Source organism: Cupressus sempervirens, chromosome 1 (genome assembly GCF_028749045.1).
Source record: "Cupressus sempervirens isolate cs-2001-9-10 chromosome 1, ASM2874904v1, whole genome shotgun sequence".
NCBI classification, from domain to species: Eukaryota; Viridiplantae; Streptophyta; class Pinopsida; order Cupressales; family Cupressaceae; genus Cupressus; species Cupressus sempervirens.
The window spans coordinates 23,822,411-23,845,870 of NC_143118.1; the positions used below are offsets into that span (position 1 = coordinate 23,822,411).

The following is a 23,460-nucleotide window of genomic DNA, read 5'->3' on the forward strand; positions in this document are numbered from 1 at the left end:
ATGATACAGACACAAATTTTTATGCCTCTTGAGATTTAACTTCATGATCATCATCTTGTCTAATACTAGATTGTCAGTACTTCCACCATCAATGGTCACATCACAACACTTATCTTCTCATTTGCACCTTGTGCGAAACAAATTTCTCCTTTGATTTAGGTTAATTCTCACCACTCAATAAGACTCTTTGATTAACTAGGACTTCTCCTCTTTCAACATCTTCATAATGCAATGATTTGGCATCTTCATCAACATGCGCAACTCTGGCCTAGCCTTTAGTTGTTCTATCTATTCTTCCTTGGCACTGGGAACATTCAAATGTTCTATGCCCTTCTTCTCCATGTGAAAACATTTGCCGCGAAAACCTCCTCTTCCAGCTCCTTGCCCTCTTCCTCTTCCTCTCTTATCTTTGTTGTTCTAGTCATGGAAGTGATTGTAATTATTTCCCCTCTAGTTCTGACTACTACTACTCGCCTCGTCCTTGTTCTTTTGATCATCATTTCGGCCTCCATAAGACCATCTACCAAATCTTCCATTGCAACCTCTTCTACTATTCTTGTTATCAAAATTTTTGTTTATCTTTTCCTAAACTCTTAGGGAAAAGTAGTATGCCTCTTGAATATTATTTATTCAAACTAGACTCAACTCCTCCTGAATGCTTGGCCTTAACCCATTAAGATAACAAAAAAATTCTCCTTGTCAACTTTTGGATGGCTCAATAGAACTCTTTAGTATAGTCTTGAACAAATCTTTCTGCTTGCTTCAACCCTTGCATTTTCTTTAGCAGATCAAGCTCATAAGCCATGGGAATGAATTGTCACTTCAATTTAACTACCATTTGGTGATTTTTTCCTCTCCTTTTCTATTTCTCTCCAACTGAATATCCTACCACCAGATCTTTGCATGTCCCTTCAATTTCACCTTCAAAAACTTGACCCTATTAGGATCCTCAATATCTTCATACTCAAATTATTCCTCCAATTCATTGATCTAATTGATCAACTCATCTGGGTTAAGGTTTCTCAAAAATGAGAGAATCTCAAACTTAGGTCTTTTACTAATATTGGAGATGGCTTTAGAAAATCTTTCTTCCTGAGGGTTCATAACTGGCTCTTCTTCTTTGCCTTCATGATTGATTTTATCTCTTACAATAAGATTTATGCCTCTATGCATATGTTTTGTCAATGCTTGCATTTGTCTCTAAAGGATTCTAAAACCCTTAGGTGTAACACATGTGACTCTTCCACCACACTCTCTTCATGGAGGCATTTTTGCACTTTCATAGAAATCCTAGTGCAAATTGCCTCACAATTGGCGATCTATCTACATGCTCAGCCCAAACCATGGTCTTGGTGCAATCGCCTCACAGTCAGTGATCTATTTACACACTTAGGAACTCCTGCTCTGATACCACTTGATGAAGGGTGCTCCTCTTAATACCATAAACATATAATAGAAACAAAAAAAACAACAATTCGTGAGAAAAAAACATGGGCTTTGTTGTCACTGAGGTTTGAACCCTTGTCCAAAGCCTATGCATGAGGACAACCTAGTGAAACATGAAAACAACCTCCAAGCTGTGGGACTTGAACTATGAGGTTGAGTCTCTGGAGAAGGTCGGCTTCCTCTTACTATCAGGGTGCACCTAACTACTCTTGGAGAGGAAAAGGGAGAAGGAGAACATGAAAGTGAATCTACCTAATCTAATCTAAACAGGTGATGCACCAAAATAGAGTGTTCAGACCAATCTCTGTCGATATATTCACTATTGAACCATAATGAAACTAAGGACATACACATTCAGACTTGCTTTAATATAATAATCACATACAGATCAAAAGACCAAGATGAATGTCACAAGGAAAGAGAGATTCACTTATATTATCATTCATGGGCCAAGGAGATACAGTTATGCAGATCATAGATCTCTACAAAACATCAGTAAGAGGCAAAGAGTTCTTGCACTTTCATAACAATGGCTGAAAGATATAAGGCAGAAAATCATGCAGTTCTGAGGCACAGGGGAATTTACACTAAGAATCTGCAGAGCAATAACAGAGAAAACAAAGAAAGGTTGACCCCTTCAAATTTTTTAGAAGTTGCCTTTATAGCTCGGCCATAACTGAGATGTCCTCCAACTGAAGTTACTCCCCAACCACTACATTAAAGTCCTACATAGAACAATCATGGGGATCCAGAAGAAAATCCGATCTGAATATAGCTTTTTGGTACCATGAAATCTGATTTTTAACTAAAATAGGGCCTCAAAAAGATAGAAATGACACCATAATTGTGCTTTGACCAGGTAGATAAGTTGGATTGGGGGGTAGAGTGTTCCTCTTTGTTTCATATTTACTCCAGGGTGGTTGGAATCGATCATAAGATCAGATTATGCAAAAAACTTCGGTATCCCCTGTTCCTAGTTCACGAACCAGCATGGTCAGCAGGTCAACATAACCTTGGCACTGAAATGAGCCACATGGACCAACAATCTCTTTTCACTTTGCCACCCCACAAGGTCTTCCTGAGGTTCACTAATCTTTCTTTACTAATTGCGCCAATTCCTCAAACTCCAACTACGATGGTCACATTAACTGCCAACGCATCTAACCGTTATTGCCTCCACCAAACCCACTAGGACACATGTCACTGAGGTGCTATGTCGCTATGCATATCCTCCAAGCAATTTTCCATAGTGAGATAGCGCCCACTGTGGATTTAGACTGATCTGACGATCATGAAGACTCGCCATATTATTGCGCTATCTCCTTAAAAGAAACTTGAAAACTTAGGCCCACGAACCACTTGGCAACCACCTGTTATCTTCATCTTGGCGTAACCTGGCCCTACCGATCCATGTGGCACAATGGTGCTATGGGTAATATCCTCATAGTTTTCCATAGCGAGATAGCGTCCACCGTTGATTTTCCCTAGATCTATGGTGATCAACAAAAATGCACGACTGCACACCGAGTTGGCTGAGTGGACCAATGAAATATCACCACTGTACTATGACCCACCTGACAATTGCCATCAAGGACGAGCCATAATATTACTTTGGAGAAGGGCATGCCCATGATGTTGTCTGTGCCACGCGTTGTCGAGGCGCTATATCGCTATGGATAATTTCCTCGCAGTTTTCCATAGCGAGATAGCACCCACCATTGATCCAAACTGATCTGAGGGTGAGGAAATCTTCATGCATTCAAAAGGGGCGTGGGTCCAGGTAACTGTTGACATCAACAAACTGCCCAGCTGGCGATGAATCAAAGCCTTGTTCCAAGCACAGTCATCCTTCCACGTTGCCAGAGGTCCCACCGTGTGCGCTAAATTTCATCACTGATATCCAACGGGGCATGCTTGGGACTCACCTTGCTTCTGATGTCGCTGTAGTATCATTTTTCGTCCGGGCGCTATGTCGCTAACGGCGAGGAACACAAATTTTTTGATAGTGCTATAGCGCCCACCGTGGATCTATCAAAACTCAGCACTGGAGAAACAACAAGGAAAGGGAGGACCCACCCGACACATGGCCAAAAGGCACTATGTTCCTATGGAAAAACAACATGCAACTTCCCATAGCGAGATAGCGCCAATCGTTGATCTTCCTTAGATTTGACGATGGGGACTTGCGGGCCCGTAGAAATATTAAAATGCGCAAGGAAGAAATATCATAAGGTTAGCCTAAAGTATTTTGCGCCCTTTTGAATATTTGAATATTTAAAACTTGTGAACGTTACTACGTTGAATTCAAATGTGGTGATTCTGGCGGGAAGGCAAAAATGACCAACATGCTTCTTATTGTCACCGGAAATGCATAATTACAAAATTTTGAAATACAATATGCAAACCCACATGGGCACTTTCCTTTCAGTAATTTGCAACATAGAGCTATGAACTATCACCCAGAGTTGTCCTAGACAATGTACAAAAATTCTTTAAATAGACATATTTACACCAACCGAGAAGTTTCTAGACCAATCTTATTAGATTTCCACAATCCATTAAACATATAATTTTTGCTTCTAGATTTGGTTGTGTTGGCTTTTTTTAGCATCAACATTTCATATCACACTCTGTGATCCATCATCAGGATGAGAGAATGCAAGAATGGAATAGTTCTAGATTTGATTGTGTTTGTTTTGTTTAGCATCAACGTTTCAGATCACACTCCGTGACCCATCATCAGGATGAGAGAATGCAAGAATGGAATCGTATATTCTTGCATTCTCTCATCCTGATGATGGGTCACGGAGTGTGATCCGAAACGTTGATGCTAAACAAAACAAACACAATCAAATCCATAAGCAAAAATTATAAGTTTCTAGACATCAAACCCCTACCCTTGAGACTAATTAACTTTAAAATTCCATATAGAATAGGCCCGATACACTTTTGACACTTATTTTGGAAATTTTGGTCAACCCTACTTCAGAAGGCCATAATTTTTGAACCGTTGCTCTAATTGGCTATTATAACCACTTTTCATAATCCTTGGCTTAAGATTTGCAAGGCTTTACACACAGAAGGTCAAATTGACCCCATTTCAAAGCTCATCTAGTGTCTCCAAGGGCTTCAACGGTGAGCTTGAAGTTTTTATACCAAAATTACACACCAAAAATACCTAATAAATCCACAAATACTTATCATATGGCACTAAGCCTTAATTGATAGGCTGATATATCCAAGATGAACATCCACCTCTGAAATTAGGACATTTCGAGCTTGTATGACTAATTTACTAAGTAGAAAATCTCTAGAAACAACAACTCTGCAGTAAGACAACCCTTATTCAATAAATAGAAAGGAAATATTTTTGGGTGATGCAAGATTGGTCTTACACCCACGATGGTCCTCTGTCACAACCTTGTGTAATGGACCCAAGAAGTTTAAAATAATAGGATCTAGTGCCATTCACTTCTAACCTTTTGAATTTATCTTTATCAACATAGAATCTATCAAATTTGCAAAAGATTGTTTTATCCCCTAGTTAAAGATTGGACTCAGTATACAATATAGCTTTGTTGTTAGTCTTATTGCTATCCAAACTGCCAAAGAGCTTGTGTTTATTGATCTTTTTATACCAAAAGTATCTTTCTGCACCATTCTAGTCAAAATGACACCCTTTAACCTCATTTTAAGGGGGTTCAATCATATTAATGTCATTTCCAAAAATCCATGAATTGTTTCTTAGTTGGAACATCCATTTCCACAACTCAGTTCTTTCTATGTGGTCATTTTCTGCATATACATTATAGATGCCAATCTTTTCATGACTATATCTAAAAATGATCCAAATTATTTAGATTAATCCGTGACAAGGAGGACATTCCCAATTGGTAATATGTTTGCTCCACTTAGGGCCAACTAAAATGACAACCCCACTTTTCCTTTATGGCGAGATGTGGTGAAGTATTTGAGATCTTTTGAGATGCATTTTAGGGATACATCTTGATAAAAATCAACAACTTTAATTTCTTGGAGAAGGATAACATCTTTTCCTCTATTCATCATAAAAAATCTTTTAATAATATATTTCCTATTAGGGGAATCAAGGGCCATGACATTCCATGACATACATTTCAAGTCCATAGGCAACCTTAAAAATCAATATCCATGAGTGTTATAAAAGCTCTTATAGAAGCTTGGGAGTTGTTTCCTTGGTATTTATTCCCTTTATTGTTATTAAAGGAGTCCTTCAATCCCCCTCTCTTCTTCTTAATCACAACCTCTTAGGGGTCCAAGTATTGAATAGGGGTTTCCAAAGTGTTTCTTAACCTTTTGATCCTTTCCCTCCCCTTCTTTTTTAGAGCATTAAAAATAAAAATGCTAGGTTCATCTTGAGTGGCATTGACGAGAACAATAATGATCTCATTAATATCTTCTTTACCTAATTTTAGTGCATGAAACATCTCTTAAGGAGCATCACTTGGCTCTACCTCTTGAATCTTAATGGTACCAGGGTTAGAAGAGACATAAAGGGGAAATGCAAAAATGAAATGCTTGCAAAGGGGAGGTGGGGGAGGAAGATTCAAGATGATCACAAGGGAGAAATTAGAGAGCTTTTTCTCTTTAGCATGCATATTTTGAAGGGCTTCCAAGCCATCACAAGAAACTACAATATTAGTATCGTTGTTTAAATTCTTAACCCTACCCAAAATCCTAGATTCGTTCTTAGTCACCTTGTGGACACTTCCAACCTTGCTACCATTCTTATCTAGGACTAAGGGTGAAATGACATGTTTTTCCAAAGATGCCTAGTCCATGGAGGTAGGATTGTGGGGTGAGGAACCTTCACCTTTGGAGGATCTGTTACTAATAAACATAGGATCAAGGACCCTTGTGATTTTTTCAATAGAAAGTTTTTGAGCATTCTTAGTCCCGTGTTTAGGATGAGGATCATAGGGCTTCAAACCAATTTTTCAAGAGTTGGCCTTAAGTAGGTTTTGACCCCTAGGGAGAGTCTAGCTGGTGTACAAAGTGACAGGTTCACCTTTTCCGAGAAAGCAACTTTGAGGTGGTCAAGTTTTTTAGAAATGACCATAAAGTTTGATGGAAGATGTCTTAGAGGGGGTATGAGAAGCAAATTTAAAGGGCTATGTATTTGGAGTATTCTTGGCAAGATTATTAAGGTAAGAATTACCATTGCAAGTCTCTAATGATTTAGGGTTAGAAATAAGTTTCTTTTGATTAGTGGACAAGAGCTTCACATACGTCTTGTCCTACACAAGAAGCACACATTGATTCCTCCAAGGAATGTAACAAAACAAGAAACCAATTGATCATCCAAATCATTTCCCCCCCCCTTGGCGATGTCTAGACTAGGGTTGAGAGATATAAGGACCCTTGCATTAGTATGGAGGAGAAGATAATTAGTTTTTATCAACCCTTATAACATTTATAATGAGTTAAAGAGCACGAGGTATAATATTGAACAAAAATGGAGGAATGTTTTCATTAGAGAGCCACCAAGGGCAGGATAGGGCAAAAATCTCCTCTTGTATAGGTTATGGAGACCATGAGATGACCCAAAAGTTATAGGCACCTATCCTCCAAAACTGTCTTAATACTTTTCTTTTCGCTATTATTGTTTATTGAAAACCCCAAAACAATCCTTGCTGTAACATACGAAAGCATGAAAAGTGAAAAACTAATATTTTTCCCCACACTTTATGAAGCCACTCATTTTAAAAAGTTTGAGAAGGCAGATTAGTTAGTTCCTGGGTTGCTAGAAATACAATAGAGCTCTTTAATTTAGATTTTTCTACATCAATAGCCATGACCATTTGTTGGTTAGGTTTAAGCATTGGTAGGTAGTTCCTTACACCCATTGAAGTCCTTGGTAGAGGTGGATGTGGTTGATCACTACTTGTAGAAGCGTGCTCCATCTAGGATTGAGAGGGTTTCTTGTAATGCTTCCTTGAAAGACGCATGTTCGACCACCAACGATTTTTGGAGACATTGAACACTTTGATTATGGTTGGCCATTGGGAAATAAAGACCCTATAGAAAAAAAAGTTGGATAAGGAAATAAATGCTATTAATAGAAAATGACCTTCTACACACAAGGAAGGCCTACTTGAAGATCATACTCAACTTACAACCAATAGATTTCTTATTTATATGTGAAACTATTTTTAAAACTAGTTATCAAAAATTAAATGAAAACAACTTCAAATTAATCTGAAAAGTATTGTAATATGTCTACCAATATTTATATAGTTATGTAAATTTGTAAAATTTATATAGTTATGTAGATTTGTAAAAGTATATGTTAAATAATTTTAAAAAAAAAAAATTCCTTCCATCCAATTTAATTCTTTTCGGTCGCATAGGCAAGATTCAGTCCCCCAAAACCTAAAATTTATTTTCAGAGGTTTAAGCCGATGAAAAAATGCAGTGGCAGTCACAGAGTTTCTGAAGGAAGGTGCCGCCATTGTTAGAGCTGAAAGGATCAAGATTTTCGACAATGTTTAATATGAAGAAAAACCAGCAGCGCCATAAGAGCAATGTATCCAGAGGAGGAGGAAGAGGAGGACGAGGAGGAGGAAGTAACAGAAAAAGAAAAACTCCTGCAATTGGCAATGACCCATTTTTCAACGATAAAACCTTTAAACGACAAAGAGGGAAAGGGGAGGAGATTCACAGCAGCGAAGAAGACGACGACGATTTTGTTGACAGAAATGGGGAGGAAGAAGATGAAGACGTCGCCTTGGAAGATACAGAGACTGCTGATGATAAGCGACTTAAGTTGGCCAAAGCTTATCTGGACAAAATTAGGGAAATAACAGAAGATCAGGATGAGGAAAACGAAGAAGATGAAGATGAAGAAGGGCGGAGGGGTAAACGGGATTCGCTTGTTGCCGAGATTCTTCAGCAGGAGCAGCTCGAAGAGAGCGGCCGTGTGCAGCGTCTTCTTGCTTCGAGGTATTTCCCTTCTTCATTTAAATTTATTTATCGGATTGATAAAATTCTCTTTTTGGCTAAGGTAATAATTGGGAGGATGATTTTGAAGGTATCACGTGCGAGAAAACTTTTTCTTGATAAGAACATCGAGCAATGGAGTTCATGAAATCACTTGATTTTTGTTTTGGTTAAGAGATAGTCCTAAAGGTAGAAATTGAGCACGACAGCGTTTTAAAGAAGCAAGATAGACATTGCAAGGAGCAACAGAACTAGTGTCAGTTTACATGGGCAATATTGTGTAGTTTTCTCTTTAGGGACATTTCCTATTTTTGCCCTAGAACAATAGTTCCTATTTAGGTTGAAAACTGTATTGTATCTTAAATATTAAAAAATGATGAAATTTAATTATCATTCAACTCAATAATTCTGAAAAGAAAACTCATATGAGTTTTCTGCTGTGTCATTGCTGATTGCAGTTCTCTTCCTTAATATTGACTTGTCTTTCACTCCTTAATAGGTCCTCATATATAATCCAAATTGCTGATCTGCTTATTCGATTTCCATTCCAAAAATGTCTTGAATGCTCCCATCTACAAATGCATTTTGCTCACCCTTGTAGCTTCCAGAGTTGGGGGACTCACACCTTTCCATAATGGGGCACTGCTTTTTAATTAGAGAAATGGCAGAAAAGCTTCTGATCTACAGCCATGGGCTGGTTGTCTGTGCAGTACATAGGCTTTTGGGCGGGGATTTTCTCTCATCTGAGCATTGTTGTTGTGTGAATATGGATATTACGACAATGTTTGTTGCAGTCTTGAACAATGTTGGTGAAGCGAAGGATATGGTTGCATTGTGTACGAAGCTTTTCAAGAAAATTTCCTTGATGAATTAGACCATATGCAGGAGAACATTGATGAAAAGAAGATGATCGCTTTGCTAAAAGTCTACTATGTGATATGTCAATGAGGGAAGGAAGTGAAGAGATATCCCCTTTGCTGGGTGGATGGTTCTAGAATTGTGTAGCGGTGGATGGTGGCAAGATGCAATACTTTTCTGAAGAAATTGATGGACCTACTAAAGGAGTGTGGCCTGGTTGGTTGCAGAAGTAATTCATTTTGGAAGGTCTTGCTAGGGATGAGGAGAGTGTTCAGGTCAAAGATATCAGTGTTGCCTCCTCTAGTGTGGAGCTACTTGTGAAAGAGGATTTGGCCATTCATTCTAAGTGTGGCCCTGGATGCCTAGTCAAGGTTTGTGCTGCCAAGGAAATGCCTGGATGGGTTGTTGTTTAGTAGGATTTATAGAAGATGTTCGGTTGAGGGGTAGATGAATTACAGATAGAAGTAATAATCAGGACATTTTGAATACAGTCTCTTGCCCAATGATGTGATTTTTTAGATATTACTACAAGGGCGCTGCCCCTAGCCGCTATTTAATGATAAAAATATTCCAGTCAACCCTATTAAAAATTAAATTGCTTTATAATTTCTTCTAACTCTACTTTCCCTTTTAAAATAAATTTCTTCTGTTTAATTCTTGTAGATATGGTTGGCGGTGGCCTATTATAATGAATTGCCATTATATTTTATTGTATATCCTAGGTTTATTTATTAAGAACATGATCTCTAGCATGGGCATGATATATTGCAAACGTAAAGTTGTATCATATGGTTGGTTGTAGTAGTTGTCTAAATTCCTTCAGAAATATGGAAACTTTTTGTTCCTTTGAATCTGTCAAGATGAGTAATACATACAAGCATGCAATTATATAGTCATAGGCATGAAGAGTTTTCATAGTTCAAATCAAAACTGTATTCATTAAAAGGCAACTTTCAAACCTAAAACAATCCTCAAATATAGTCGCATATGATTCTATAGAGGAAAACATGCAGAAATCATACAAGAACTGTGAAATGAGGTAAAAGGGGGTAGATAAATAGTTACAAAAGTCTGTGATAGAAGTCAGCTGTAGTGCTTGATGTATAGGAGCATTGCTTGTGGAGGTAGACTTGGCCATGCTGTAGATGTCAATGTTTCACATCCAAAACATGTTGAGGCTCTCGTTAATACTAGCGGTGAGCTTTTAGCATGTGGGGAATATCTCAGCTGTGCTGTATAACACTTTTTGGTGATTTATATACGTGGGGAAATGGTAGTCATATGGGTTCTAGAAGAGCTAAATGGACATTTGGAAGGAATATCCTCATCTTCAATTTCTTGGGGACCACGACACACTGTTATAGTAATCTCTATAGGCTAGTTCTTTACATTTGGTGATGTAACATGTGTTTTGGGTTGTGGAGAGGGCCTCAAGAAATGAGCCCCCTTGCTCCATCTGATCTTGAACTTTTGGTAGAGAAATTGCCCACTTTTGGCCACACTTAAAGAACAATCCATGGTTCTTACACGAGACCAAATCAAATAGCTGGAAATGATATTTTACAAGAGTTTCAAGAGATTGCCAATTATCACATTCATAGATGTATCTATGCAAAGGGATTGACTTTCAACATTTTCTTCTCACCATGTTGGCAAAAAATGCTCAGATAAATTAATGAAGATTGAAAAGGGTACAAGTGCCTAGGTTTTGAGGTATGTGACAACTAATTGCAAAAGACGAACCTCGTAAGGGATCCATTGAAGCCCATAAGTAATTTGTGGGATGAGGTAGAGGTATCCATATCATGGATGGAATAATGGAAACCTTTAGTTGTTGATCAATCAAAGTCATTGAAGTGACTTGTAAAAGGAAAATGCATCTAATAATAGTGGATTTTAAGGGGGAGATGAAGATGGTGCATGTGTTGATTACATCTTTATCTTGACCATTATCATAATAGACAACACCAATAATTGTAGAGTAGTTGGCTTTTGGTTGAGGAGCATTATTTGTTGGTTTTCGCGAAGGATCGCTGCAAATGTACTAAGCGCTGCCAGATTGGTATTTGTGTTCCAAATGCCAGCAACCTCTAATTTATAATGAGCAAAGGCTATGAAGAGACGGGGATGCACTGGGGACTTGGGCTATGAAACTATAATTATTATGCACTATTATCATAGTAACATGGAGACACGTCCCTCCCCTTTTGCCCCACATCTCGAAGAAGGGGATGCACCAGGTACTTGGGGACTTTGTCCCCCTATCCCAAGCGACACCGTCAATTTCTGCCACCTTCACTGAGGATGGGGGGATGTCCAATGTTTACTATGTGCTGATTTGACTATTTATGTTCAATGTTCGATGTTCCAACTCAATGCAATGTTCAAGTATTGACACTTTTACATCTTTATATCTTCTATTGCAATACATCTTTTCATAACTAGCATTTTAAGTATCATATGTATAGTATATACAACGCCCCGTCCCCTGCCACCGTCTCCCCGTTGTCCCCAAATTGAGGCCCCTCTGTAAGCCCGTCCTAGGAACTTGCCCCCCAATTCTGCCGTCCCCCCGTCCTCGAAGGCGGTGTAACTATGACTATTATAGATTGCCCGTTTACAAGAAGCAACAAACTCTTATAGTTTATAATTAATATTACAAAGTAGTTTCAAAATATTAATTGTTATTGTCTATTAATAAATATTAATAGCATAGAAGCAAAAAATGACAAAAAATCACGATTATGTGTGATTAATCATTAGTTGGCATGTGCAGTGATTCATTCTCCCAAAAATCAAGGATTTTTGGTCAACGACTTTCAACTTTTTTTGCAATTTATTAGATGATTAATTGGCAAAAAGTGACAATTTGATAAGCAAAATAATTACGGGAAACTAGCGAAAACTCTAATAGCAATTGTGATGGGAAAAACTTGCAAAAATATGACATGTTTCTCTATGAAATTGATGCGTGGCGTTCAAGATGCAATTGGGAAAGTGGGGTTGAAAGTTTTGCGTAGTCGCAAAGTATTGTAGATTCGGGAAGTGGCATGAGAGATAGGCAATTACAAAGAAATTTTTCCTCTCTGCATTGAATATATTGTATAACTTGATTGATAATATTTCTTTTCTAACATTGATTTTGTTTATGTGAATTTCAAATATTTAAATTGTTGCAATATGAAGCAAAAGAAGATCATAACAAAGCTTCCTTATTTGTTGCAATATATCTAAAAGAGCAGGGTAACATTGTTTTTCACTATCTATTTTAGAGAAAACAAAGAACCCGTCGATAATTATATAAATCACTTTAGGCTTGTCAATTATGACATATAAGTTCTTATGATTTATGAAATTGCTCAATATTTATAACTTAAATTAAATTTATAATTCACGCAGCTCAGTCTTTATGTTCAACATATATAGAATTGTTTTGTTATATACACGTGTATGTATCACTTCACATATGTGTATGTCATGCCAACTTTGTATACAATTGTTTGTTGAGTGTATATAATGAAAGGAACTTGAGAGAGTTCTAAATAATGAATTTTCCTTCTTATCAATTGATGAGATTAAGGGGCTTCCTAATGAATGCTTCATAAGGCACAATACTTGTTAAAGGTTTTGCAAACAGGGTTTCAAGCAAAGTAGCCTTAACCTTGGACGAAACTCCATGGTTAAGCATGTCTAAGCTATAATACTAGGATGAATGACCTCTCGAGAAGTCCTAATGCTTCACCTCTACGAGCTTCACCTAGATGCAACGAGTGGTTAGTGCTCCATTCATTTTCATGAGGGATGGGCTCTTGTGAACCACTACTCACAAAACATGGGTCAACGAGTTTAACTCAAAAATTATTAGCAATATCAAAATTTAACTTATGGAAAATATCTCCAACTTATCATTTGATGAGCTTAAGGGGCTTTATAATGAATGTTTCATAGGGCAGAACACTTGCTGAAGGTTTTGTGAATGGGGTTGCAAACAAAGTGGGCCTAACCTTGGAGGCAACTTTGTGGTTAAGTGCACTTTGAGTTGGAATAGTACTAGGATGGGTGATGTTTTGGAAAGTCCCGATGCTTCACCTCTGCTCATCACCTAGATTCAATGAGTGTTAAGTGTTCCATTCATTCTCATGAGAGATGGATTCTTGAGAACCATTACTCAAGAAACTTGGATCAATGAGTTTGACTCAAAAATTACACTGATGAATTTTGATAGAGATATCATAGTTTGACTACTTGTGGAAAATATGGCCTACTTATTATTTGATTTGTATAAGGGGCTTTCCAATAAATGGTTCATAAGGCACAACACATATTGAAGGTTATGTAAATGGGGTTGCAAGCCAAGTGGGATTAACTTTGGAGGAAACTTCGTTGTTAAACACACTTGAGCTAGACCGCTATTAGGATGGGTGACGACTTGGGAAGTCTTGGTGCTTCACTCTTTATCACTTAGATGAAATGAATGCTAATTGTTCCATTCAATCTCATAAGAGATGGGTTCTTGCGAACCACTAATGAAACTTAGGTCAATGAGTTTGACTAAAAAACTACATAGATGAATCCTGATAGTAAATATAACGATTAGATTTTCTGTGGAAAACATCTCCCACTTATCAATTGATGAGTTTAAGAGGCTTTCTAAAGAATGATTCTTAAGGTACAATCATGGTTAATTGCACTTATGCTTGGAGTAGTACTGGGATGGGTGACCTTTTGGGAAGTCCTAGTGGTTCACGTTTGTGAGCACCACTTGGATGTAATGAGTGCATAGTGTTCCATTCATTCTTATGTGAGATGGAATATTGTAAACTACTACTCATGAAACTTGGGTCAATGAGTTTGACTCAAAAACTACACAGACGAATCTTGATAGCAATATCACAAATGAATTCTACTTAAATGAATATGAAGATTTTCGTAGCTTCATTCTGATTTTGAAAAATAAGAAAGGCCACATCATATTTTGTTGTTCAAATCATAGCTTGATTGAATTCTAAACAAACAATATCACGGTTAAAACTTTGAGTACTCCAAGTTTAAAATATATCAGGAGGTTGTGCAAGTGCTTTGAATCATTATGTATGTCCCTTTTCATCCATTCTATGGAAATGTCCTTTAATTAAAAAAGAAGCGCAGTTCTTGACTGCTTTTCTTGAGTTTTTCACATTTTTTTGTCTATATCTGATTTTTGTCGATTTTTTCCAAAATTCCACTCCTCTGGTTTGCGGATTTAAAAATCCCACTCCTCTGGTTTGTGGATTTACTCCCCAAACGATTTATGCTTTTATGGGGCTCTAAACCATGAGATACTCTGCTTTGGTTATCAGTAAGTTTATACATTGCAAGTTGAAGTTATGATTTTATAGTACCTAAATTTTTGTTATAGTACTTCGCATTTTTGCAGTACTATACATTTTTAATTTTAGCTATGGCCTTAGTGGAACTTAAATTTAGGGACATTGCAAAAATTATCTTTTTGGGACAAGTTCTGCACGTTTTTCTTTTGGGTGTGGATCCAACTCTAAATGATGCCATGGATATACAGCTTAAGCTTTTGCACCAGAAATAAGTCACAGTTGACTGTATGCCATCAAATTACAATGATCTTTTAGTTATTTTTATTGGTGTCTGGAGTTCTCAACTGTATATTGGTTTAGTTGTGTATTATTGTTGATGCAACAAATAAGAGCAACTTGATGGCCTGGAGATTCAAACCTCTTGTGTTTAAATTTTTTATTATAAGAACTTTTTTTCTTGAGGTGATTCTTTGTGTTTATTTAGACCAGGGCTTTTATTTTAAAGTTTTTGAGTTTCATTCACCAGAGAATGGTTCAAACACTTAAAATTAGTAGTTATGATAATCTGAAATATTAACAGAAGATTGTTAATCTAAAAATACTTGCTTGTTTACTTGATTGTCAATGAAATATTAACAAAATACAATTTAAAGATCATTTTTTCATAGATGTTATGATAGCTTGCTGGTGCATTTATCTTTTCTCTACTTCCAGAAAAGGCATTGTATTCAACTGAACTGCCTAGTCGTTTGATTCTGTTACATGTGTGCATACTTCATTCAAGGAACAAGTCTATGCGCATGAATGTTTATAGCTGTTTTAGTTTCTTTTTTTGATGTTTATATCATGAATTTTGAATAGCTATCCAGCCTATTGGTAATATTTTTTTTTTGCTAAAGAAATGTTGATAGTGTGGTTGGTGCTGAGTTTTGTAAAAGAGTTCAATGCATAGCCTCGTATGATGGTTTGAAGTAGTAAGTAATTGAGTGGACAATTATTCCAAATTCCAAATTTCTCTAATAAGTGCCACGGGAAATTATTGATTAGCCCTTCAGAATTTTGAAAAGAATTCATTTAGTAAATGGAAATTCAAGACAATATGTTGTGGTATGTTAGTTTGGTTTCGTATAATAAATGAATGCTAAAGGTCAATTCTCAACAGGGTTGTGAAGCCTTCCAATCAGGTAGAGTGGCGAGTTGTTAAAAGACACAAGCAGTCTGTAATAGCTGTAGCTCTAAGAGAAGATGATTCAAAGGGTTTCTCAGCATCAAAAGATGGTACTATTTTTCATTGGGATGTTGAAACAGGTGCAAGTGAGAAATATGACTGGCCTAGCAAGGAAGCCTCTACAAAAAGTTTAAATAGGAAGCAGCGCAGCAAACATATTCTATCAATGGCTATCAGTTCTGATGGCCGGTACATGGCTACTGGAGGATTAGATCATTTTGTTCATCTATGGGATACCCGCACACGGGAACATATTCAAGTACAAATTTCATAACCTCTAGTGCTTATCCATTATTAATCTGGGCAGAGCAATCATTCAATTTTTAATCTTCTCTATTTACTGCAGGCCTTTCCAGGTCACAGGGGAGCTGTGTCTTGTTTAGCTTTTCGGCAAGGTACACAACAACTCATATCTGGATCATTTGATCACACAATCAAATTGTGGAGTGCAGAAGACAGATTGTACATGGATACTCTCTACGGTCATCAAAGTGAAATCCTAATGGTAGATTGCTTGCGAAAAGAACGAGTTCTTTCTATTGGACGTGATCACACATTGCGTTTATGGAAGGTATCTTTTAATGTATTGGTGGAAGGATTTAGGCACTTAGAGATATCCTGTTTCATATATAATTTTTTATATAGCAGCTCAAGTTTACATTAAAAAATAATGTCACTTCTTTTGAGGTGTTTGATGATAGTATTCTGAAATTTTTGCTATCAGTATGTGTTGTGTGTCATGAAACAAATACCAAGATCTGCTGTAATTTGCTTTGAAACTTCTTGTCTAGAAAATCTGAATGATCTTATGGTGTAGGTTCTTAGCTCATCATATCATTCTCCCAATCTAGTGTCTATATTATGGAGCATTCCCATGGTTGTGAAAAGTTCGTTTTATCTTTCACAATATTTTACCCCTTTTTTCTAGCTTCCCTGTATAGTTTTAGTATTTTATTTGTTGACATTATATAAAATGATGGATCATTTATTACTAATGATGTTCAAGGCAGATAAACTAGAAATTCCCATCACCATCCATTCAGTGGCTTCAACTTTTATGATGAAATCTATTTATGGCCTTTTTTCTTTAGAGTGCTTGTGTGATGGTTATGGTTTACTGATAATTTAATAGATTCTCCCCAATGACTAACTTTGGTGTGCAGATTCCTGAGGAGACACAGTTAGTGTTTAGAGGACCTGCAGCATCTTTAGAATGTTGTTGTTTTGTCAACAATGAAGAGTTTATATCAGGTTCTGATGATGGAAGCATAGAACTTTGGAGCATGATGCGGAAAAAACCGGTTTTTATTGCAAAAGGTGCACATGGGCATGCGGGTATTCAACATCTCTCAGAGAATCATGGCGCTGAGGAAAAGCCAGAAGAAATGACATCATCACAAGTTAATGATGGCAATGATATTGGTAAGCAATTTGTAAATGATAATTGGAAATTTGGGTTTAATGTCATGCCACTATTTGATTAAAATGCCAACATTGAACAAAAATAATTGATCTATTGAGAAAGGTTAAAAAAGAAAACATTGAACAAAATGAATTAATTTGCATAGGAAGGTGCAATTAGCAATTATGCTAGGCAAAATAAGTGTCACAACTGCAGCTCTTCAAACTTGAAGTCTCTCTCTCTCTCTCTATACTATTCCGGAATCTCTATGGTAGATATTTTTTTAAAAATCAAGGATGAGTGGACTGTAAAGACAACCCCTGTAACTAGCCAAATTTGTTGCAAGAGAAATAATGTCATTTATTCAAAGAGATATAATTAATTGATAAATCATTGGTGCCTTTATTATACTGTTCAGTTGGAGAGAAATTGGGTTGAGAGAGAGTATTGGGTGTTTGATCATTTTGCTGCATAGATATTTACTGGTCTGAAATATGAGTAAATCTTCTGTATCAAGCGCATCTTATGATATTGTATTTTTATGTATGTGATCTGTGATAAACCAGATTTGAGTGAGTTAGTTAATCTCATTTGAAGAACTTTTATATTCTGTATCTGCATAGTTGAAGTGATTGAACTTCGTATACTACTGACTGATCGATTGTTTGGTATTGATAATCAGAAGTTTAAGAGCCCTGTGTATTTGTTTTAGCTTTCTATAAAAGGGTCTATATTTTGTGGGGCTAGATTTTCCACCCCTGAGTAGGAGGGTTTTCTCAGGATAAGTTATTGTGTCATTTGTTATCGCATTCCTGTATTCTGGTTCGAAAACATTAACAACCAGAAGTCGTAAATAACATGTGAAAGTACTAATGACTCCTTTAAACCATCTAAGCTCATTGGTAAATTATTCCTCTGATCAGGCTGACACTAACCTGCAAAGCCAACACCAATTGCATTGTAAAAAAAATCCAAAATGGAGACATTACACGACCTGCAAGTTTGGACCTTGTTACTGCTTTTTGGATGTCTATGTTTTTAACACGCTTTTGTTTTGGTTCATTTGTTTCTCTTTCTTTTCTTCTCTAGTTTATGTGTTTAAAACATTGTGTTGAATTTTTTGCTTGGATGCAGGAAATGGTAACGTAACACATAAAATGGGAAGTAGCTCTTCTGTAGAGTCTTGGGTTGGAGCTCTTGCAGTGTGTAGAGGGAGTGATCTTGCTGCATCAGGGGCTGGTGATGGAATTGTGCGATTGTGGGCTATTGAGAACAGCAATAAAAGCCTTAAAGTTGTGCATGATATACCTTTGGTAAGAAATGAGATCACCTTTTTCTGTTCTGAAGTCAATGTCAGATGAGAAAAGGCCTAATTAAAATTTAAATAGCACCAGTGAGCATATTTTTAGTGGGAAGTTCATATTGCTGAAGTTAAATGCTAAGGTTATCTAATTCGACTCATTAAAAGATGATTGTCTTGCACTATTGCATATTGCAAATATATGTTACATTAAGGGCTTGCTTTTCTGCCTTTTTAACTTCTGATGTAAAACTTTCCTTGCATTTGAGTGCATATTGTTAAGATTATAGCTACAGTCGGATTGATTTAATCATAAGATACAATGTTGATATAATAAAGATTATATATGTATAGTGCATAGAGGATTATCAAACAACAAAAATGGAAGGTATCTGCCGGCAAAACAAACTTCATCTCAGCTATGGGAATGAAAGAAGATAAGGTATCACAATTAACCTACTACCACGTATACTCGAGTCAATGGAATATAAGGATTGACTCATCAAACAAGACTTACATTGATACCTATTATTGAGCATCCACACTATGGAAGAGAATCAGGTCTACTATCATTTGAAGACTTGTTCTACAGACCATATTTTAAATACACAGTGCAGAAACTAGAATTGAACAAAATTCTCTTCACACAAAAACCTACCATTGCTGAATTGTAAAGGAAGATGAATATTAATAGAAGTTATCTCAGAGATTCATTCGAATGCTCCAGCAATATTCTCTATTGGCAGTGTTGGTACTATAAGCATCAATGATTAGACTCAATTCAGACATCAATATATATTATCCAGTTTTCTATAGCTTAGGATGACACCTCAATCAATTAATAAAAATGATTGATAGAAATAATCAAGAAGGAAGGAATCACATAAGTCAGGTCCAGTCAGAATCAGCGACCAGTATAGAACCTCACAATTATATATCATAAAAAATCTCAGTTTCTCTTTCAGCTATCAGACAGAAATTCAACTCTAGGGTAAATTCATTAGTCGCAGATGACTATGATGGAAAAAGAGGGATTACAATTTATAAATCGAATAATATCCCATATGATTGGAATATAATCAGACAATGAATATCCAACCAGGGAATACACATGGAAGAATACATAGTCAATGGTACGAATGAAGATTCAGACTTTGTGTCTATTCAGCATATGTCAGAAACTACTGATGATCATTATATACAAATAACATGCTAACAAAGCATAAGTATCGACCCAAGGAATAATATTAAATCAACTATTTTGGGTATTTGCTAAAAGGTGAAGACACAGAAGAATTTTGTGATGCTTATTATTGATATAATCACCGAATTGGAGAAAAGGGAATCGATTCATCACTTAGAACATACGGTCAGTATTTTTGCCACATATAAACAAACAATGATGGGGGTCTCATAGGAAGTCGGTCCATTTCTTACTTAGTTGAGGAGTTTAATGAAAAATCCAAACTGATCCAAATTAACACAAGGCACTATTAAAGACTGCAATTGTATCATCCCAATCTATGATAAGTCAATAACCAAGATCGAACTAGACAGCAATCATATTTGAGGACATTGATTATTGTGAAGAAAATGGTTTGGAAATGTCATCATAACAAAAATATGGTCTCCAGTTGTATAAGAAATTGATAGCATAATTTTAGTGATAAGGAAGTATGAAATGGGAATGTTGATTCAATGAGTAAGAGTGTAAGAGTGTAACGTCTATTGTCAAAATAAGATAATTATATTATCACCCTAAACAAATTGAGAGAAAACTTACCAAAAGGAAGGGGTCATCACAGCGGTAGCTGAGATAGGAAATACGTGATCCAGTTGAACAATGTTTTGTTAATAGGGATGGTAACAATCATGTTCATCTTCGGAAGAGACAAATATCATTAAACACTTCTAGAATATATCTAACATAAAGTCAAATTTGGAAAAATCTGCATATTTGGAACAATGTTCACTATCGCACCATATGATAGAGGGGCTACATCAATATTATGGGGGGGATATGACCATTCACCATAATACTTGTATCATGCATGGAGGCTTATGATGGATTTGGGGATGTTTTCAATAGCAGTTACACATTTTCTAGACCTGTCAATCTGAAATGACTTGAACACCTCATAGTGTTACTAGAACTTTTCATGTGATACAGAGTCTCAATCCATTAATGTACCTTGCAATTTTCTCAACATCATCATCCACATGTCCAGATCTGATGTCCAATCTATAGAATTCCTCGGTATATTCTTTCACAGTCATGTCCCTTTGTTTCAAATTTTGCATCTTTCTCAATAAGCTAACTTGGTAATCAGCAGAAAGGGATTTGTTCTTTACCTTGTTCACCATCTTTGGCCAAGTTCTTATCTTCTCCTTTCCTCTCCTTTGTCTATTAGTTTGCAAGTGCTCCCACCATAATGATGCATGACCTTTCAGCCTAGTGACTGCAATCTTCACCTTTCTATTATCAGGAGTGTTTTCATACCAAAAGAACTTCTCCATATCAGAGATCCAATCTAGCACAGTATTTGTATCCAATTTCCCATCATAAGGGACAACTTCTACAACAGGCTTTGAATTTTCCCTAGACAATAATTGCAACAATCTTTCCTCATCTCGATCTTCTTCAGATTCTGGATTATGGTCTGGTGTTGCTGCTTCATCATCACTTACATCTTCAAGATGCGCTCCTCTCCTCTGGGCTGTCTCCACATCATCTAATCTGGGTGCAATTTGTCTTAACTGATTCAATATAGCGTTATCAACATTATTTCCTCTACCACGAACCATCTTTACAAATTAGGTTCCTGCAAGATCGTAACCCTCTGCAAGTTATAGGTCAAATCCACAGATCTGCCACCCTACAACCAGATCCAAATCAGGGTTCTACACGATCCAATCTCCACAAGGATGAACTTTGGGCTCTGATACCAACTGATGCAGGCAAGGGATGAATAACTAGGGCCAAAGGAACACCCATCTATCAAAACCACCCTACAAGAGTTAACACAACGGAAGCAAACACGAGGAACAGCACCAAGGAGAGGGAGAACAAGGATATATTTATTGATTCATCAAATATTCAGCATACATGCCCAGCTGTAAGGCCTTTTGGGTTACGACCAATTACAAATGTACAACTTCCAGATCTTCAAATCAGCTTTTTAAATCCACATATCTCTTTTCTATTGAACTCTCCCCAAAAGTCTACCTTAACCCTAAACCTAAACACCCTACTTATACTTGCCAAAATGGCTTACGGATAATTCTAGAACATGGAGAAACCACAAGTCGGCCCTCATCAAATATAATTTGACTATACCAAAATTAAATGTGAGCGAAGTCGGCCCAATTGGAACTAGGCAGAATGAACTAATGTGCAGGATTATAAAGAAACCCAGGATGCTCCTGCATCACAAGTTCTCTAAAATTGTATTTTTCCACCTCTCCCACTCTATTTCACTTGTTTAGGTTTGTAACTTTATCCTATTTTTCTTATGCTTTCTTATTTTCATCTTGATGATGGATAATTGAGTGTGATTTGGAACATTGATGCAAAATTATTCGACACAATTTAATCCAGAAACTCTTATAGGTAATGTTAAATTATTTTGATAATTTTGTGGATATATTACTTCAAAATAATTAAATTTATATAAGGCGATTGTAATGTTGATTTTGTTTTTTCAAATTTGTACCCTTGCATAATCTTAATTTTATTATTACAAACCCAAATTAGAACCTTGTGACTTAGCATCAGCTTGTTGTTATTCCATACTGGAATTGAAATTTGGATCTTTGAGCCACATGTTTTCTAATTCAAACGGGCATTGATCTAGGTTTTGATCTTCTTTGTGTAGTAGCTAAATTGAGAAGTGGTCAGATCCAAGAATAACAAGCATACTTTATGCACAAGTGGGAAAGATTTCCAGTTGCTACTGATCTAGTATCTTTAGTTATATTAAAAAAACTCAAATGATGATTTATCCAAGTTAAGGGTGCGTCTTTTAGTTTAGTGTTTGGTAAACTTGCTCCATTTACAAATAATATAAAGTCCAGTTATGATTGCTTCACCTTCTTAACAACCGCTAAATTATCTCATTAATAATATATTTTTGTTGAATTCTAATGTCCCCTTTTTGAAATAGGACCTAATAATAAGTAATAATAAAATAAAATTATAAGAGAACACAAAATAATTTATATATAAAAATTTAATAATATTAAAATATAACAATACAAAATTAAGTCAATAAAGGTTCAAAAGGCATTAAATGAAAAGTTGTGACTCCTTCAAACATGACATATATAAATAGAGAAGAGAACTTCATTAGAAAGGGGAGAGAAAGGAGTAAAAAGGGAAAGGTATGAAGAAAGGAAGAATTAATAGAAGAAAAAAAAGGAAATTAAAAGATAAGGATGTGACTCCTTCAAAGGGCAAAAGTTTTGAAGGGTTGGGACTCTTTGAAAAGGTACTAATTACGAAGGCTTGTGACTCTTTCAAAGAGGCCAATTATGAAGGGTTTTGACTCTTTTAAAGGGCATAAATGATGAAGGGTTGTTATATTAATTGATAGGCTAATGTTCTCTGCAACTTGTGGTGATCTATGATAGGGACATTACAAGATGCGTCTAGTCTTGATTGAATATTCTTGCCTCTTGTGGGTTAAAAACTTAAATGATAAATTAATTACCCTAAGGGATGGATTTGGTTCTGGTTGGGCGTCCTTGCCTCCTGTGGGCCAAATGATGAATTGATTACCCCAAGGGATGGTTTTGGTCCCGATTTTATGTTATTGCCTCATGTGGCCTAAGTGGTGAATTGATTACCCTAAGAGATGGTTCTGGTCTTGGTTGGACTTTCCTACCTATTTTGTGGACCAAGTTAACTTTGGCTACATTATATTCATGTGTTCCCTCCATT

The 23,460-nt window shown here is 36.4% G+C and overlaps 1 protein-coding gene across 1 annotated transcript in view; it reads left to right on the forward strand.

Annotated features, from left to right (window-relative positions):
• Positions 1 to 7,969: 7,969 nt before the first annotated feature.
• Positions 7,970 to 23,460, forward strand: part of LOC149575981 (U3 snoRNP-associated protein-like EMB2271) — a 44,986-nt gene continuing 29,495 nt past the window's right edge. The window contains exons 1-5 of the mRNA XM_089818969.1: positions 7,970 to 8,427; positions 15,754 to 16,078; positions 16,166 to 16,390; positions 16,983 to 17,241; positions 18,356 to 18,534. Coding sequence (XP_089675095.1) covers positions 7,970 to 8,427; positions 15,754 to 16,078; positions 16,166 to 16,390; positions 16,983 to 17,241; positions 18,356 to 18,534 — 1,446 coding nt within the window. The remainder of the gene's footprint in view (positions 8,428 to 15,753; positions 16,079 to 16,165; positions 16,391 to 16,982; positions 17,242 to 18,355; positions 18,535 to 23,460) is intronic.